At 46.4% G+C, this 20,612-nt stretch overlaps 1 protein-coding gene across 1 annotated transcript in view; it reads left to right on the top strand.

The window, feature by feature from the left end:
- Positions 1–9,662, top strand: part of LOC126517524 (uncharacterized oxidoreductase YjmC) — a 38,361-nt gene extending 28,699 nt beyond the window's left edge. The window contains exons 8-12 of the mRNA XM_050167260.2: positions 3,362–3,431; positions 5,013–5,131; positions 6,106–6,201; positions 6,393–6,503; positions 9,514–9,662. Of these exons, the coding sequence (XP_050023217.1) occupies positions 3,362–3,431; positions 5,013–5,131; positions 6,106–6,201; positions 6,393–6,503; positions 9,514–9,561 (444 nt within the window). The 3' untranslated portion in view covers positions 9,562–9,662. The remainder of the gene's footprint in view (positions 1–3,361; positions 3,432–5,012; positions 5,132–6,105; positions 6,202–6,392; positions 6,504–9,513) is intronic.
- The last annotated feature ends 10,950 nt before the right edge of the window (positions 9,663–20,612 follow it).

Here is a 20,612-nt window from a genome sequence, read left to right as displayed (position 1 = left end):
GCAGTGGCCACATTTAGATGAGGGCGAAATGCAAAGACACCCATGTACCGTGTATTTGGATGCACGGTAATGAACCCCAGGTGGTCAAAATCGATTAGGAGTCCCGTACGACAGTGTGTCACATAAGCACATCGTGATTTAGGCGTGTAAAAGCCCAGAATTAATTTTTGCTTAATGACCGGGGGTCTACCAACTGAGCAATGAGGGTGGCCACCCATAGCCATTTTTTCATGCGCATTTGTGAACATGGGCATCCACTGGATTTACTTGATTATAACTTTCCCTTAATTATAACACATGTCCGAATTTTTGTATTTGAAAAATCCCAAATGCAGCACTCTTGACTATTCACTTACCAGAGTTCATTCTAAGAATGGTGACTTGTTTTCAGCTGAAAAAAAAAAGCATTAAATTGCATCCCAACTATGGTTGAGTAGGACTAAACACCACCAGAAGCGTCCCTATCGCTCTCAACAGCCTCAGAGCACTTTAATTTTGATAACATCCACGACATTTGATATACTGCATGTTTTTAAATGCCTTACATACCATGACACCATAACAAACTTATTCAGCAGCCACAAAGTCACAGCTGCCTACAGTTGCAGCTGGATCAGATTGGATTACAGTTGTCTCCCGCTAAATTCAACTGTGATGGGACAGAGGAAATTCGGGCGGGTTGAATTAAAGAATATGCAGAAAAAATGACCAATTTCACCGCTGATTCATTTGGCCCTTTTTGCTAGATTCTAACATGCCCCCGAATCAAATGCGTGCCTACTTTCTGTCTGTCTAAGATATAAAACTAACATAGAACTCCTAAACAAGGTAGAAATCCAACACATTCGGCTTTTTAGCAAGAAAAATGGGCGAGGATCTAATATATGTTGCACAATAGGAGCCGGTTTCCTAAAGTCAGCTTTGCCTCGATACAATTGTGTTATGCGGTGAAGCATACAAACTCTGCGACTATGGTTTTTGCATTCGATTGTGCGGCGCATGAAACTTTTGGCCCAATTTTGGAAGAAGAAAAAAAAGGCGTGCATTAGAATTGAGTAAATACCATAACCAAGCACTGTGAGCTATGGTTATTGGCAGGCCAAAAATGGGTGTTTTTGACGAGAGATTTATTGACGCGTGTGCAATGCACTTACTGTCCCCTAAGCTCTGCCGAGACAGACGCTGCCACTGAAGGGTTAGCTATTGAGGCCACAACAGCGGTCAGGCACGTGCTTGCTGACTGGTCGTGTTGAAATCGTCCAGCGAAGGGAAATTTTAGGATCGATACAACAAAAGCTAGGGCCCATAGAAATGCATGGACACCATTCAGGATCTATGGTCACCATCAAATTAACAGAAAAATCGAATTAACTGGAGTCTAACTGACAAAAGTCGACTGCACAGCAATTTTTTGTGGCAACGAGAATAGTTTGTCACTTGCAATTTTCGTTTCGTATTCAATTCTAGTGTGCTATAAATTTGTTAGTAAATTTACATGGGAAAAGAGCAAGTTCAGGTTGTGTGAATATGATAAACCACCCCTTATATTTGAAGTCAGTGCCACTGCTGGCCGTACTTGCTGATAGGAAACACTTTCTCAGGCATCAAGTGTCATGTGTTAGGTGGTTTGTAGTTGCAATGGCTGGAAGCTAGGAGCTACCAATGGTATCCGACTTTAGCAAGCTCTAAACTTCACAGTGCAAAGCATTTACACACTGTATCAGTGGCTGTGGTATTCTGCTGTTGAGGATGAAGTTGTGGGTTTGACTCTTAGCTGTAGCCGTCTCTCATAGCCTGTGAGTTAATTTGGGACATTAAACCACATGTGTTTATTTATATTTAATATAAATCACCCTGAACTTTGAAGAATTGCTGTGCTATAAAAGCAGTAGAGGCAATGTGTTTAGCATATTTGGTAGAATCCAGATTGAAAATTTTCTGTCAAAAGGGAATTAACTTAAGTATTGGTGGAAAATAAATGGCAAACTCGCATGAAAACGTGTTTCTCATTTTTGTGACGTCTCACTGATTGCAACTAGGCAGAGTTGCTGAAGGTGTGAGGACTTTGTTGCATGGACTTGCTTTCTATGTAGCGTAGAATTTGCCTCGTACCTTAATGTCATAATGTGTGCACTTAATGTGTGCATTGCTTTATTTTCATTGGAATAGCGCACATGAACAAAGACTTCCAAAGTTCTTAACATTGGCATGTAACTGTGGCCATACAGACAGATGGCTGTATTGGGCCCTTGCCTCATGCTTTGCCTTGAAGCAATCTAGACACTCTGCTAAGTCACTTATTGCAAAACCTTTACTGCTTGTTTGTGCATCTGTCTACATTGTGTGCTAGCATCCTGAGCACATACTCTCTTGCAACCATCAGGTTTGATGGCAGTGTCAAGTTGGAGCAGTACATGGCATTCATAAATAATAAAAGGAAGCAACTAAAGAACTTCAGTGACAGATGAGGTGGCCTCCGTTGAATGTTATTTTACAATGGGAAACTGACATGAGTAATGGGTTTTAACTTGTTGGCTTACAGGACACTGCTGTCAGGGCAGATATGCACTGTTTACTTGCCATTTTCTTGTTTGGACATTATGAAACGGTACTACTGCCTTCATGCCAGCTTGAATTTGTTATTGCAGCTGGGAACATGGTTCATTTATGTATTTCCTTCCCTCCTCATTGGCATGCCACTGGTGGTAAACTGTTTTGCTGCCAACCAGACAGTGTGCATACTTGCACCCCAACAAACAGTATGCACAAACCACGAACCAAGAAGGGTTGATGGCTAGTGAAATACGCCCATGACCAGTGGAGTCACAGATGCCTATTCAATACTTCTTTTTGGGCAAGTTGGTTCATCTTGAAACACGTGGGTAACAGCGCAAACAGCTGGATGACCACAAGAAGGGAGACACGTACACACAAGGTTCATCTTGAAACATGTCTCCATGTGCATGTCTCCATTCTTGTGGTCGTCTGCGCTGTTACCCATTTGTTTACAGATGCTTAGGTCTTGTAAAAGTGCAGCCATGCACCCTTCTACCAGAAGAAATCACAAGGGCAGAATGTGATGCTACATGTTTCTAAGATCCACCGATGAGATCAGAAAATATAAATTACTGTTGGATCACTATGGAGCGAAATGTGTCACTAGGGATGTGTTAAGGCTTGCTGGTAATCCAGGATTTAAGCACTTAACGACAACTTGGGAACAACCGAGAAGAAGACCACATGCACAGAGCACTTGAAGGCCATGCTGAAGTACATAGATCACTCATACACACACGCAAATAAAATTACATCACAACGAGAACTTTACAGCTAAGTAATTCACGGTGACCATTGCTTGCAGGTGACTAACAAGCCTGAGGAAGTCATGAGCGATGGTGCCTTGTTGCCATTGGGTGGAACCATTGAGACGAGTGAGTAATTGTTTCTCAGTTCCCTCCAGGTGTTTTTCCATGGAAAATATTAGGATAGACCACTGTTCCATTGTGTACGGCTGCTACTGAATAGCTAGCACTGCAGAAGCTGCACCGTAGGCTTCGGTTAATTTCTGCCTCATCGGTACTTGAAGATTGAGTTTAAAAAACAGGCAGAGAGTCTCTGCACACTTCACCTCTTATAAAAGTGACAGCAATGGCAGCAACAAAGGTCATACCCATGACATCATTTTTCTTGGGGAGAGGGGAGGGGTTGAACAGCTGCTTTTGGAATGAATTGCAAGCAAGTGAGGACTCAACATCAACAACAGTGATGTTGCCACCATGCAATCACCAAATGCACATAATTTGAATCTATGGCTTGGTCCAGTGTTCCGAACCAAAATCAGCTCACATGCACATGGAAAACGCTGCCGGATGGCAGGGGACTAGGAGCGCTGATGAAATGAGAAAATTATCAGGCTTCGGATGATATCAGTTGGTGCGAGACAGGTGTTATTGGAGATTGATGGGAGAGGCCTTCGCCCTGCAGTGGACATATAACAGGCTAATGATGAATCATAAAGCACATGGGGGGTGGCTTGCGAAAGTGGAATGAAAGCAGTCACAAAATGTGTGCAAAGGAATGCCTTCGATGATCGTACTTAGACCCACCATATGGTGACTCGGTGGCCGTGTTGTTCTCCTGCTGATAATGAGTTTGTGAGCTTGATTCCTGGCTGCAGCTGGCACATTCCGATGGAAACATAATGCAAAAAAGGCTTGTCACTTAGATTTAGTTGGATTATCCAGGTGGTCAAAATTAATCTGGGGCCTCTCCCACTATGGTGTTGCTCAAAGTCATCGTATTGCTTTGGGAAACCAAGCCCATGCTTTGACATACTCGCTCATGAGCACTCACTCATACTCACACTTGACCTCAGTATAAAAGGTGCATGTGGTCATAAACACTAGTGAGCTCTGGTGATTGAGTAGACTTGTGTTAGAGTTGCAGGTTAGTGCAAGTTGACATTACTATGAACGTGATTGAGTGCCAGTGAAGGTGAATAGGTGCGAGTATGAAGCTGAATGAGTGCTGGTGAACGTGAGTGGACATGAGCATGAGTGATAGCCAGTGAGTGAGTGGGCGAAGGTAGAAACATGAGCGAGTTCTGAGGAGTGTGAGCGAACGATATCGTGAAAAAAATATAGGTGAGTGAGTGTGAATGACCATAATGAGCTGACCTGTGGTTAAAACTCATGATTTGATCATCACATTAACTTTTTTGTACAGACAATAAAGTGCAAGAACAAATCCTGTTAAAAAATCATTGTTTCAAACAATTTTCCTTTATTGTGTCAGTGGTTGAAAGATTGCTTCTTGGAAATGAATACACCTTCTTTGCTTTTGTGTTGCTTTTGACTGTGATATATTCCTACCTGTTTGTGTTATATATTTATGCCAAAAAATTGCAAAAATCTTGCTAGGGTGAGTATGTATTTATTTTCAGGTGCGGTGCAGCACTAAATCTTTATTAATTAGCCCACTTTTGTGCTCACTTCCTTGCTGATGTCTTACAGGTGGCTACAAGGGCTACGGTCTGGCCATGATGGTTGACCTATTCTGTGGCGTATTGAGCAGTGCTCACTATGGCAACAACATTCGGTCCTGGCTCAATGTGACAGACCCTGCAGACTTGGTCAGCATTGTACTTTTGCTTGAATTTTGCACAGTGAGATTATGCTGCTCTTTTGCACTGTGTCATTACTGTAAGCCTGTGGCAGTTAAAACCTCTAAACTGCTTGCAATGTCTGTCACTTTGACTACTTTTCTGTCCTGTCTTTCTGTTATGCCATCATTGTCATACTGCTGTCACCATCTTCAATTGTCTAGCCACCTTCTCGTCCTCAGCTTCATCTCAACCACGCGGCGGAGGGGAACGAAACTTTGTCCACTACTACCACTGGGTATCGAACCCCTTCCCGTGTGGCAATGTGCATTTACGAGCTGGACATGCCTCTGCAACGTCCGTACTTAATAGCTTGTGCAGGGTTTTGTGTGCCATGCACAATTGCATGCCGACTTGGAGTGTGGTGGTATCTGTGCAGCTATTTTAAAAGCCTCAACAAATACTATAGCAGTGGATGAAGACAAAGTTTTGTAAATTGGAAAGAACTTGATCTTGAGAAGACGTAGGTGTTCTCTGAGAAAACCAGCTGCTGTTATAGTAAATTAGTTCAGAGCAAGAGGAATTGCGGAAGTCTGCTGAAATTTTGCTGTTTTACATTATCTAATTTCATGACTGTGGTTTTGCTTATGACTTGATCCTTCTCTGCAATTTTCTCTTCTGTGCACTTTTTACAAATCCTAATAAGCAAGGCTAAACTTATGACATAATCCATGTGCGGTGAATGTGGGCCTGGTTTCCATCTGCTGCAAGTTCCTTTAACGTTTATTTTCATTTCCCTTTGCCTTGTCATTCCTACACTTCAATTAAAACAAAAAATAATTCCCTTGTGCTTTTCATGGCTTCATTACCTGTTGGCTTCATATAACTGTGACTAAAAGAAATTAGGCCTCTTGCATGGCTCCCTTCTTTGTGATCCTTGCAAGGAAAGTTGTGTCAGATTTGGTCAGAGAGTGTGTCCTTAATATTGGCCCCTGTCCTTGCAGGGCCAGTGCTTTGTGGCAATCAATCCAGCAGCATTCGCCCCCGGCTTTGAAGGCCGGATGCAGGATTTGATGAACACAGCACGTTCGCAGGAACCGGTAAGTGTTCCAGGATGGTCCGACAGTGAGATGCAGCGCTCGTTGAGCTTCAGCCACAGCTGTTTGTGCAGACAAGCCTGCCTCTTGCATGTGTTTGAGAGTCCTGCTTTACGTTCAGATCCCGTAAGAGTGATAATTCGAGCATGGCATATTCTTGTTTCACACGTTCATGTGTGCATCTTTGGTACCAGGCAACACCAGGTGTTCCAGTCCAGGTTCCAGGAGACCCAGAGAGGAAGCACATGGCCAAGTGTGATGCACAGGGTGGCATTCGCTATCACGTCAACCAGATACAGTTTGCGGTACGTCACGTCACGCAACTCAGTTCACAGTGTTCTGCTACCTACCATATTTTTCCGCGTATAACCTGCCACTGCATATAACCCGCACCCTCAATTACAACAGCCTCCCCCCCTCCCCCCAAAGAAATCTGTTCGTATAAACTGCCGAAATATCTTGTTCTACCTACTTCCCTCTCCAGCTTTTCTGATATAGCTGTGTTCACACAACAAACGTGATCATGGAAGAATCAGTTACATGACATGTGACATGAATCGGATCACTTCGCAGCTAGCATTCGCATGACAAAGGATGACAGCACGAACGGAGCAGCCGTCGCATGTGCAACCCCGTCAGAGCAAGCGCAACCAAGCCGTATCGCGAAGCACTTCGCATGGAGCAAGGGAGCACCACGGGCATGGGTGACATACCTATATAACGTGATAAATCCGCACGCTGAAATCATGACTTGCTCCACTGTGATTAAGCTTTATCATCAGCTTTTGTTGCGCTAAGACGGCCGCTGAGCGCAGCTCATTGTGATTCGAGTTCTATTTTGCCAGCGCCACGTGCACTATTCGCAAACTACTAAACGCAAAATGGCGGTCTGTAAGGAAAAGGAGAATGGGCGACCATGTATGAGAGAGGGGAGCTTCAACACACAAGGGTGGCTAGAGGGTGGGGTTCCCTAGGAGATAACAAAAATGAATGGCGGAGAACTTGGCCTTAAAGCGTGGCTTCACACTCTGCCATGAAGCCACACTTATAGGCAAAATCTGCATATAACCCACACCCCGACTGTACCGTCAAATTAGAAAATTTTGTGTTGCTGGTTATATGCCCAAAAATACAGTATTTGATGTAACTGAGCTGTGCAATGCCCGCAATGTACGTGATCATCTGAACCACATTATATGCATTTACATTACTTGGTGGCCTTGAGAGTGACTTGCAGAACCTTTTTTAACATGCATGGTTGGTCGTTTGAGAGGCACCATGTGCAGTCACCAGCAAAAGTTTATGGACCAGGTGAGCACATGCAAACAGCACGTTCCCACTGCCTGCCAGTACTACAGCTGCTGTTAAGAGCAGAGCTTGGCCTGCTATCACAAAAGGATTCACTTCCTGCCAAGCTTTGCTTGTTACAGCAACCACTGTGCTGGTAGGAGGCACAGAGATGCTTTTCAGGATACAGTTGCATCCTCCGTAAGCTTTTGCTTTTGACTGTACTTGTGCTTTGAGGCAACGCTGCTATGAATCCAAGCAGTGAAGGGTCTCCTTGGCTCAGTGGCCTAAGCAAGACCGTTTACTTAACCGTCACTGTGTGTGCTTGTGCACTATGTGTGCATGTGTTCTATGTGTATGCTATTTTGTGCTGTCTTTATCACCCTAGAAACACACTAGAAACACGCCAGGCAAACATCTCCATTATTCAATTAAAGGTGCCTCTCCCTCTCACACTTTCAAGCAGCAGTTCACTGGAAATGATATTTCAGTTTCAGTAAATTTAGTTATGCACATTGTAGCAAGTGAAACTATTATGCTCAGAACCGATGAAGGAAACATTCAGTTTCGTTGTTGGGTCATTGTTGAGCCTCATTGGGAACTCCGTGTGTGGAGCTTCGTTTTCCTAATGAGAGATGGCAGCGAGCTGATTTGTTGCTGCCAGCTACACATGATGTGAGAATTGCTTCGGCATGTTATACCAGCTTATAATCTTAGCTACGGTCAGTATATAAGTACCTAGCTGTGTTGTGATATCACTGAAACTGAGTGAAAGGTACTGGAGCGAGAGGTTGATGCAGAATATCACCATCCGCTATCGTTACTGGGCTGCGTTCCATATGGAACTGTACGCAAACTTGCTCATGTACTGAGCTCCGAGTGCGTGTCAAAGGGCAACTGCAGCAATTTTTTTGTCAAAGGAGCAGCAGCATTAGATTTGGCAGTTCATTTTGTTACGAATAAGGTCGTTGAATTCTTATGAAAATTCAGAAATGATTTTAGACAAATTAGAAACACCTTGTTGAGGGAGTGAGAAAAAAGGAAAGGCTTGGAGATTAACCAGACGGACACCCAATTTACTACCCTACAAGGGGAGAGTGGATGATGGATTAAAAGAATAAAGAAGGCAAAGAGAGAGATAGTTAGCTTGCAAAGTATAGTAGATACAGGGTGTCTATAAGCACCTATTCAGGTCTGTTAATATTAAAAAAGTCATGAGGGCATGCATTGCTTTCTGGGTTTACGGATGAAGCCAAGCACCCAGGATTTTTGCCTTTCTAAAGTGTGGACAGTCCAAATGGCTGAGTCTACTCGGAAAGGCTGAGGTTGGACGTCAAAGGACATCCTCGAAACTAAGTCTGCTGCAAGGTTAGAGAAAGCATGGACTGGAGCACTAATAGTGACATCTTGGGAGAGTGTCCAATTGCAATGAATTACAAAGCACCTTGAGACTATATTGGTGTAAAAATATACAAAGGTCACTTTTTTGAAGGTCATGCTGCTGCGAGAACCTTTATAGCAGCAGCTAAGTTGAGTGCAGTCACTCATTACAAGAGGAGTCTTGCACACGTTGCTTGAAGACAACTTCACGAGATGATGCAATTAGTGCTGCTGCCTCCATGCTGACGTCAGGAGCGTACGGTCGTCACCAGAGACAATCCGTCTGAGGGCGCAAATCGTGAATGTACTCACTGGTCATTGAAATTAAATTGTGGAAAAACTACACAGCTCCTGTTTGGTGCACGTGGCAGAAGGCGTTCAGGAGTGTGTACAATAAAAATTTCTTCAGGATCTGAACACCTAGAAATTCATACCAGTTGCACCTTAGGGAGCTTCAAGCGGTCACCATAAATCTGGAGCACAAATATGAACACACACCCGTACTACTATGCACACATAGCCCTATGAGCTGTTTGAGGATGCTAAACCCTGTCATTCAGCCAGCAGTCGTTGACCTCATATTCTGAGAAGCTGCATAGATTCAGTGGCATTTGTAGGATGTTCATAAGATTTTTCTTACTTTTACAGGACGATATTGCCCAAAAGCTCTGTGTTGAGCCACCAAAAAGGAAGTGATGGCAAGGATTGCATTTGCAATACAGCAGTAATGGGGAAGCATGGTGCTTTATTTTACATGCGTTGTAAAAAGCTAAATAAATGTTTGTTAAAGAACTTTTGGAGAGCGTACGCAGGAATGATGATTTCTGCTGGCATCCCCTTCGAAATGTGGAGGCAACAGATGGTCTGCATAAGCTAATCAGATTCTCTATACATGCTTATCAATCTAGCAGTATGCCTACCACTCCTTAATATTTTCTCCTTAAAAACTTCTTTATTTACCTTAGTGACCTCTGCCTGCAGTGGACCCGGTCCTATCAATCTCTTCCCTGCTTTTTTTGCCAATACTCTAAATGTCTGTTGCTTATCTCGACCGCTGACCAATAATGCTTACTTCCATTTTGAATCCTTGTGCTTCTGGAAGATGTACAATCCCTACGATTCTTGCTTTGATGAATATTTAGGCATTCCATTATGATGTGCTCAGTCACCTCTAGATTTTTGCTGCAGCAGGCACCTGCCCCGTCTTGTTGTGGTTAATTGCTCTGGAATATTTTTGTTCTAAGGCTGCCTGCTTGGGCCTCAAATAGCAAGGCACTGACCTTTGGGTTACCGCACATTTTAACGCGAAAATGTTAAGGGCCCTGTGTCGAAGAAAATTCGGCGTTGGCATCCTGCGCCGCTGTCCCGCATAGGCGTCCAGCATCAGACGTCGTTTTGGCAAAGATTTTTGGACCACCCTTACCCAGGCCCTCTATGTGGCGCAAGGAAGTTATTGAACTAATTGAATTTCGCAAGCAAAAATACATAAAAAAATTGCAAAGTACGACTTGCACACAACCTATAGACATGATAGCATCGGATTGTAATTTGAATGTACAGTAAAACCTCGTTAAACTGTACCCGCTTAAACAGTAGTTTCGTTGTAAAAGTAATAAAGTGAAATTATTGACTCAGCGGCCATTGAACATAATGCGTTTTGTATCCGCAATAAACTGTACCAGCTTATCGCATATGTATCGGTTAACACGTAGTGTTTCCACTTTTCGTCACAAAATCATGGCGGTACGTCGGCCCAGCAGAACAACGAGCCTCGGAGATCAGGATGGCCTCCAGGCGTAAACGCAGAGGGCGCTTGGAAGGGTGAAGCCACATCATCACTTTGGTGCCGTGCCAGAGTCGGAGCGTTGTTGCTCGTGTTGTGGTGTCGAGCAAGCTAGGACAAAAACCGACGCTCAGCATAGAAGAAAAATGTGACATCGTTCGTGCCGTCGAACGTGGCACGAAGAAGCCGATGCTGGCACGCGAGCGGGATCTACCATTGACTATGGTGTGTGGCATTTGGATACGCGAAGTTGATAGGCAATGCGGCTGCGACTGTGAAAATATGTTGGCTGCGAGGTTAGACTTTTCGCCATCGTTGCCTCTGTTATTGCCGAAGTTTCGCCTAACGACACTGGTGAGGACGACACGGAAAGCGATAGCAGGGGTGATTCAGGCTCAGCAGTGGCACATGTTCCGCGTTACATCAGCCTCATGCGGGTGTTTACCGTGAAAAGGGGGCTGGCGAAAAAGCTGGCTCGTAGCTTGAGTGAGTTTGAGGCCATCATCGTCGCTGCTAGCCCACCGCAGCATCAGATGAAAATAACATGCTTTTGTCGCGCGCAGTGAATAAATGCTGCATGATTTCTGCCTTTTCATCGCTCTCTCTCGTAGTTCCGATTTTGACAGGTAAGTGGGCGATCTTGTGCTATTTCGGTTAAGCAGTACTACCGTTTAGTACGTACTTTTTCCAAGCTCTGGCCAACTACAGTTTAATGAGGTTTCACTGCACAAGAAAACATAATTCTGTTATGCAAAAGCTCAAACAAACCCCTTCTCCAGCGTTTCTACCATTCATAGACCGGCCATGGCATTTGGCATATGCACGCGCTGGCACGCGAATATCTCGGAGGCCACAGAGCGGCGCCCCCATTTCCTTGCAACACTTTCAGATGGCGCTCGCCTCCACCGCAGCGCGGCCCACGCAAGAGGCTGCGTTTCTACCAGAGAGCCCACCATCGTGCGTAGCGTTTGCCGCGAGCATTTCCCGATAGACATTACGCTTACATACGCAACAGTTGGCGCGAAACGTAAGGAGCAATCGGGGATCTTTGAATGCTATCACGTTTCAATCTTAAAGGCACAGATTAAGGGTCCTCCAAATTTTTATTTCCAATTTTATTTTTTTGCCGTATTTGTAAATATCCATGGGCTTTGTTGTTTTTTAACCTCTGCATCCAATTTATTGTCTTTATCAGAATTGTCGCCGCCGATACTGCCGCCTCAGCTGTGGTTGCAGCGCACGCGAGCTCTCCTCTGACATGCTATCAGGCACGCGACGCAGCTGGCGATGCGAGCGGAGGCGAACGCAACGACGAGGAACGCGGGTAACGTCATACCAAACGGCGGCGGCGGAACAAAGCCCCTTAAACTTCCTAAAGTAGAGCCACGCTTTGAAAAATGCCGCCTCCTCCTCGCGCGCTCTGCCGGAGGCCGACGCCGCGTCGCTGTTGGCCTAATAGCATCGCGTGAGCCCTCGAGCCGTGCATCAGCGCCATTTTAGCTCGAGAAGCGTCTACGAAGTGGCGAGGAGCGTATGTTGGCGCCGTCGCTACGCTCTAGCAGTGTAGGCGGCGCCATGGTTGAGGAGGGAGCGTGAAAGAGAGGAGAGACTAGGAGGAGTGAAGGCGGAGGAGGAGAGTATCGCTATTTTACGAACCTGTGGTTCGATGCTACTAGTGGCGCATGCGCAGTCGTGACTAGGGAGGGAGAGATAAAGAGAAACACGCGAGCTCTCCATTTCAATCCTCCGACGTTATGAGGCAAGCGACGCAGCTGACAGAGCGAGCGGAGGGGAACGCAACGACGAGGAACGCGGTGTGACGTCATGTGCCTCCTCGGAGCACCGCCATGGCCAAATCGCAAGTTCGCGGCCAGTAAAGCTTTCGCTTTAATATCGCGGGCGCGCAACGGCATTCGCACAGCGCACGAAGCAGCTAGCAGAGTATACAATCTGTGACTAGCAGACGTGCAGGACCTGTTCACGATACACGAAAGCAAGTGAGGCAGACGACCCGGGCGCTGGTTCTCTAGTCTGCGTAGTACGTCACTTCCGGCGACTGGTAATGGCGGCGTTTTTTTTTGCAATTTTAGTATGAAAAACATCGTTTTTTGCGTCGCTTTGTGAAGCGCCCACTCACATTTCAAGCGTAAAATTTTCCGCAGAGGCTACCGTATGGCTAAATCACCCGAAACAAGGCTTTTTACGCGATCCCTAATTTCGTTACATTTGCCGTTAACCGGTCAGGGAGTGGGTGAGTGAAACAACTATTTGGTCCACTATAGACGCAAGCAAACTCAACGTCACCTGGCTAGGCCCACTCGGGGTTAATCAGGTGAAACCTGAGGGCCCTCTCGCGAGCCCTCTGGACTGCCAGTATTTGAGCGGTCTGGTCCTGGGCCCTAATGAGCTTCATCATTTCCTCTTGGTTGAAAGGGGGACCGCCAGAGGCGCAGCCCCACAGGACATGCTCGAAGTCCGCATAGTCACCACACAGAGGGCAGGCCGGGCTTGGGAACCATTCGGGGTACATTGTGTGCAGCGCCGCGGGGTTCGGGTAAGTGCTTGTTTGCAGAAGTCAGAGTGACTGCCTGGGCCCTGCACAGCGAGGAGTGTGGCAAAGGCAGGAGTCTTTTTGACAGATAATTATGTTTGCAAATTTCGTTGTACGAGCAGAGAGGCTCGGGTCGCCCAGGAGAGGACGCGTTACCCAGCGCACGGTCAGTCAAACTTCGTGCAGCCGAGTGCGCCTCCTCGTTGGGGTTGATCGAGGCACCCTCAATGATTCCAAGGTGCGCAGGGAACCAGGCCAAAGAGTGATGTTTCATGTCTCTAGCACTTTGGATGATACGTAGGGGCTGGGGAGTCACCATTCCCATCTGAAAGGCCCTGACAGCTGCCTTGGAATCTGAATAAATCGTGTCATGTACACTATCCGTCAATGCAAGAGCAATAGAAACCTGCTCTGCAACGCTGGGATTAGAAGTGCGGATGGTAGCGCAGCTAAAGATTTTAGAATCACTCGATGACCACTGAGGAGAAGGCCTCTTCTTGAACGTACGAAAAAGCGTCTACGAAGCATGTTCGGTCCTTGTTCAAGCGGGCACTGGCGAGCAGAGATTTACCCCTGGCTCGTCTTCGTCCTTCGTTGTAGGTCGAAATAAGCAAAATGCGCTTATAGTTTTTGTTAAAAAAAAAAGATAGGTAGTGGTAGTGGTACTACCACTACCTAGGTAGTGGTAGTGGTACAAGGTAGGTAGAGAAGTTTTGAGGAATTAGAAAAAACATGAAAAAGATCTATACAAAATGTTAGATTGAAAGCATGTATAGCATACCTGGTTAGCTCAAGCAGGTTAGGTGACTATTTGGTACTGGCCCCTATCAAAGGGGATGCCAATAGATCATCAGCATCGCCACCATAGCACACCGCGAGGCTGGTTCACTTTCTCCAGCAACAAGAGCGTGCAGCAACGCCAGATTTACTCACTTGCCACCTTCGTCTTCCTTTCTCGTCATATTTCTTGCCGCCGGTTCTCCTACCTCCGCAGAATGTTTCTGATATTTCCGACTGGTAACCTGGGTCTAGCACTTACAACACAGAATAATTTGTCCTTTGGTGCCTGTCAATGGGGCACGAGGCACGGGTCTATGATTACTGCTCTGCACAAGTTCATCGAAGCGTCCGGAAGATTACGCTGCTAGGGCACCGACCGTGGCGCACTTTATTCATTTTTTCTAAGTTGACGAATGAGCCCTCTCAAAATTTGTGCTAACCTTTAATCGTATAATGCTTCGTTTTGCATGGTTGCCTTTTACGGCCCTTTTGATATTTTTGTTGCGTACTTTTCAATCAAATCTAGTGTGGCTGGCTCCCCTCGTAGCTACGATCGAGCCATGTTTCGAGGTGACAACTTGTCACCTTCGAAGGACATCAGTAGGAGGCCTGGAATCGCGACGCACAAATGAGCACCATTCACCGTGCGGCTTGCTTTAGTCGCGCTTCTTTCGGCTAACCCGAGTGTAGACACATTCTCGATACAGGAGCTCGAGGGGTCTATCTGTCGAATCCTGTATTTTGGAGGTGGCGCGCTAAACCGAAGTGTGAACCCGTTGGCCGGCCGACTGTAGCAGGTTGTGACAAGCACCGGGACCACGATCACGGGGCTTCGAGGGCGGTTAGCTGGTCCCATGCGCACGCAGATATCGCGAGGAACGTAGCCTCCAGTAAATGCGCCGTCTTCCGATTCACTGGAGTGAACGGCGAGATCACGTCTGCCACCCATCGCTGCGGACCAACACTATAAGCTCGGGCGCTGGTAGGCGAGCCGTACTTACGAGCCCGGATTGCTGCAATCGGGAACAGCCGGTCTCATCGAAGCTCGAGAAATGTTTGCGCACGCCGCTGGCGTGGAGTGCGATAACTGTTTTCACAACTCCTCCTTGTATGGGCGGAGTAGTAGTAGTAGCGGTAGTATTGTACCATGGTCATGTAATACGCTTTTCTGGTAGTACTTAATCTAGAAATGGTAACTAAAATGCTGCGGCTGCATATATGTTGGCGCTGCCATGCCCTCGCGGCTGTATCTTTTTTTTTTTTTTTTTTGGCGCTCGCGCTTCCGTCCAGCACTTTGTTTTTGTACTGGCGCGCTGTCCGTGATGTGGCGGTGCGACGGAGGACCTCAACGCACAAGCTGGAGACCACGATACCGGCACAGGGGTATACCGCTCTCTGCCACCCGATAGTGTGACCACTTTATCAGCGATTTTTGTAAGCTAGACGCCTAACGGCTGCAGGATGGTATTTATACTGCGCAGCAGCGTTAGACTCTCGTCCTTTGTCGCGCCAACATGTCGCCCCGCGTCTTCTCAGAACGCCATGCGGACGCCATGGCCCCAAATTTTTATTTACCATGTTCTGGAAGGGTTCTAAAGACCCGTTATGCTACCTTCTGTGATATGACCACAAGCATCGTACGTTTAGCGAAGATGCTTTATTCTATTCAGTGCCCCACTTCGAAGTATTCCGCACAAACTAGACCGCTGTAGCTGGTGTGTTTAGTCGATCGCATAGCTAAGTACACTTAGCGTGCAAAATGAAGAGCTGGCATTACTTAAGTATAAGTGGGTCATAGTTATACTTAATACTGTATTATCCTGTGCGATTTTCTTGTAAGCAGATCACGCTTTAAATAATCTGTTTCCCATCAGTAGAAGACAACCTAATGGCAGTCATTGTTTTCCACCGATGACACTTGCTCATTCGTCATGCGTGCCGAAGCCGGCAATTTTAGCTACTGTCGTCAAGGCTTGATCAGCTGTCTTCGAGTTCTCTTTGCGATTATTCGACTTCCGAACACCTCGCCGGCCGCCGATGTCGGATCCGCTGTAATTTGGAACGAACTTTTCTTGTCATCTTGTAGAACACGTGGCTCGACCGGCTGACTGGCACCCTTCAGAATCGCTAAGAAGTCTTGGCATACAGTTGCTGGGTCGCAATGACGAACACGGGGGCGAAGCCTGGCTCAACGGTGGGCGCCACGTGACTTGACCTACGCACGTATACCTCTGAGCAGTTCGGGCAGTCGCAGTTCACAACCGGGCACACGTTCTCGAGGACCAAGTCCTGGACAACATTGTCGGTCGTCACGAGCGCGCTTGCCGTATCTGCCCGGAACGTAGAGTTGATCCACTCGCGCTCTTCTTTCGCCTTCTTGCCGTGAATACTGATGGCAGGGCAGTTCCAGAGTCTCGCAGCTTCAAGGCAATCTCGTCGGCCTTCCTCTTCGTGTCGGTGGGAACACAACGGCCTAATTTGACTTAGATGACGTCGCCGAAGAGCTCGGCGAGTTTCGCTTCCTTCTCTTCCTAATGGCACATGTCAACGGTCATCTACACGCTGTTCCCAGCGGCCAGTTGCGTCATGCCGAACTTGACTTCGACGTAGTCGTCCAGCAGTTCCTCGACAAGTGGCCTCACGTCCTTTTGCCAGGATGTGACCCGCATTATCGCCCGGTGATCCAGCGGGTAGAGCTCGGAAATATTGAGGACATGACTTGAAACCCGTTGTCAGCATACGGTCTACATTGTCCAGCACGAGGTACGTGCAGCGGTGTAGATCCATCTTGCCTTCCTCGAGGATCCCGATGAGGCGTCCCGTCGTGGCCGCGCATGCATATCTGACATCCCTGCTGGAGCTCGGCGCACTGGCCTTCCTTGCGGTCGCCGGTCGAGGTACACATGTTGAGTAGTCGGGCATACTCACCGAGCTATGAGACCGCGTTGTGAATCTGCCTGGCTAGCTCTCGCGTCGTAGTCGGCACGACGGCGATGGGCCCGCCTTTCTGTTGCAGGGGCGGCTGCCGGCTGACGTTGATGACGGCCGGCAGAGCGTAATTGCCAGCGTCTCGTGTGATGCCGTCTCCGCGATGCCCAGAAAGTTCTTGCACGTGAGAGCGATGTCGCGTAGGGCATCGATGCTCTTGACGAAGTCTGGGAAGGACTCTTGGAAGGCGAGGATAGACTTCGGCACGTCGTTCCCTTTCGTCGTTCTCTCTCTCTCTCTCTCTCTCTCTCTCTCTCTCTATATATATATATATATATATATATATATATATATATATATATCGCGAATACGGATCAACCCAGCAGCAGCAGCCGCCCCAAATCAGCACGCGAGGGTAGGCAAAGAAAGCTTCGCCTTAGACAGGTATTGTCATCATGGGCACAGGAAGTACGACTTTATTATTTGGTTAGGTCGCAACCTGTAGTATTGGATAAATCCCTCAACTGTCAGGTAATGTGATGAACAGTCTTAGGCAATTGCAAAATTTGCAGGCACAAGAGGGGGTCAGCTGCCGCGACACAGGGATAATTGGAGATCGCTTAGGGGTCTTCGGCCTGCAGTGGACATAACAATATGATGATGATGAGGATGATAGTTTGCAGTGATCCACCATCGCGGACGCTAGCGTGCAGATCTAGAGAAAGCTTTTTTTTTTTTGTTGCCGAAACGCGGATACGTCTGGTTTCTGAAGTCAAACCTCAAGCAGTGTAGCAGACACGGAGAGTAAGTTGTCCAAGGTTGTTAGAAACTTAATATTCAGACTCCTTTACTCAAAGTACTGTTGCCACTACAGTACTGACGCCAAAGTACTGTCGCCATCAAAAAGTGCGCTGAAATATGCATAAGCCAACCATCGGTTGCAATCACTGAAAATGAGTTTGCTTTTTTTAAATACTGGTTGAACTTTCTTAATCTGTTTTTTATCTGTTTCTGTTTCAATGACCACTCTTGTTGCACGTGTTGAGCGCTGATAGCTGGGGTATTGGGGGCGAGCTACACCACTGCAAAACCTGGCGCCACTGTCGGCGTGACGTGGCATGAGGGATCACGTGGACACAGCGGCCGTGTCAGCTGCTTCGGAAGCGCCGAAGCGAGCTGAAAACGAAAGTTTAAAGTGGCACCTGCGCCGCGGTTCTGATTAAGTGGTGAGGCTTTACCGCCCTGGGGGGTGTCTGCTTGACAACATTTGAAAGCAATGTAATAGGTAGTGCCTGCCTTTGGAGGCGTGCAGCATGGTAAGCTACTGCTCGGTGCCGCAGTGCCGGACGTGAGCAACGGAGCCCGGTGTCAGCCTTATTCACACGTAGCCGCAGGGCAAGGAGCTGCGTGAAACTTGGCTGGCGAAACTTAGAACCGGCAAACAGCCATCGGCTACAACTCAGGTATGCAGCAAGCAGTGGCGTAGCCAGAAATTTCGTTCGGGGGGGGGGGGGGGGGGGGGGCTCATGTTGCAGCTCGGCCTCCTCATTAAGGGGAAGCTTTAGCTCGGGTGCTCCTATCTAAATACATGTAGTAGGAGAATTCATTTTTCTTGGCAACGACTGCACAAACTTTGATGAAGTTTGTTGAATCTAAAAAAAAGAGAAATTCTAGGGACTGTTTGTTTTGAATTTTTCATTTAGGTTGTCAATTCTTTATTAAAATGTCAAAAATCACCAATTTTCAGTGAACGATACTATAACGTTTAAAACATTGTAACTCAACAATGAAAAATGATATCACAATTCTGCTAATTGCATCTAATAGTACATCTAAAGCGGAAAAAATTGATATGTTACACATGAATCTAAAAGAGATTCAGTATTATGGAAATACGGCTTTTGCAGAACCCTTGCTCACTACGTAACCAATTCACGTAAGACGCAAACTGACACACCAAATTTGTGTGCTTTGACTGTTATAGTAGATGGCGTTTACAGAAGCGCGATATGTGTTATTGATGCAGAGCTATTAGTTTGTAAACGCCGTGGTTCCATTTTTTTTCGAACTTTCGAACTTTTCAAAATATTTTAATCGAAATTCAGGCCCTAAATCAAAATTCCGCTTTCAATAGACACTAGAATTCAACTTTCTCTCTCAAATGCAACAAATTTTATTAAAAGCGGTTCAGAGGTTATCTAAGAAAAGCGTTTCTGCGTTTTACATGTATTTGAATAGGCCGCGTCGGAGTTGGGCCCGAGCAAAAGCTTCCTCATAAACAATTTGGCGAGGGATCAAATGCATGAATAATAACTGCATCGCCATTGCCAAAGATCCTGCAACCGAATTGTTTAACGCTACGCAGAGTCAAAACAAGTAAGATATGTATTTTTTTCATAAAGGAATATACCCGTATGTGCCAAAAATTGTGCCGAAAATTGTGCCCAAAATAACTGATATCAATGCTTCCATGTCTTTGTCTATTTAATAACTAAAGAAAATATCACACGAACTTTAGAACTATATCAGTTCGAAACCAGCTAAGCAGTGCATGCCGCTGCTACGAAAAATGTAAAGCCCATGAAATGAACAAGCTGAGGACAAATACGTTAATGAAACTGTCATTGAAGAACCTTTTTTACATTCTTGTACGCATGCAACGGCGAGTGAAAAATCTCAATGACGCTGTCACTTGTTCCAATCTATTACGCAGGAGTAGCTGTCACCAGTCGTGTATCGTGAGTATCGCGAGGTTGTGTTTCACCGAAATTATAGTCGCAACAGAGAGCACGTATAAGAAGCAGGAGTTCTGCGTAATATACGAGGGTGAGTAAAATGAAAGTGAGCCAATGCGAATATATGACAAATGGGGTACTTTATTTATAAGTCGTCTCCATGAGCATTGAAACATTTGTCCTATTGATTAACGAGTCGCGCGATTCCCGTCTCATAAAACTTCTTGGGTTGCTGCTTTAAAAAGTCTCCAACTGACTCTTTCACGTCATCGTGCGGCACGAGTCTGGTTCCCTTGAGCTTTTTTTCTTCAGGTGCCCCAAAATGTGGAAGTCGCAAGGCGACAGGTCTGAGGTGTATGGCGGATGTTTCAGCGTTTCCCACTTAAACTTTGCCAGTTTTGTATTAACCACATCAGCGACACGGGGACGGGCATTGTCGTGGAACAAGATGACCCCATTCGTCAATTTTCCACGTCGTTTGTTCTCGATTGCGACACGCAGCCGATCCGGCGTTTCACAATATCGGAGACAATTGATAGTCTCTCAAGATTTAGCAAATTCTATCAGTAATGGCCCCTGACAATCGAAAAAAGAAAAAAAATAAGTCACCGGTACCTTTCCGGCGGAAATGACGGCCTTTGATTCCTTTGGGGGTGGTGAATCCGAATGTTTCCACTATAAGTGTTGCCATTGTGTTCAGGCTCGTAGTATAGTGGCACCATGATTCGTCCCCGGTCACAATTACAGACAAGAAGTCGTCACCCTCATTGTGATACCGTATCAGATGAGTGAAGGCAGCGCCGAACTTCTCTGTCTTCTGGCGGTGGTTCAAAATCTTGGGCATTCATTGCGCACACGAGAGCCGATGATCAAGATGTTCATAAATTATGGCGTGAACCGAACCGTGGCTGATGTTCACACGCTCTGCCAGTTCACCAATTCTTATCCTCCGTTCTTGTGTCATCAGCTC

This window comes from Dermacentor andersoni, chromosome 11, assembly GCF_023375885.2.
Source record: "Dermacentor andersoni chromosome 11, qqDerAnde1_hic_scaffold, whole genome shotgun sequence".
NCBI classification, from domain to species: Eukaryota; Metazoa; Arthropoda; class Arachnida; order Ixodida; family Ixodidae; genus Dermacentor; species Dermacentor andersoni.
Note: the sequence above shows the minus strand (reverse complement) of the source record. Positions and strands in the feature narration are given on the sequence as shown.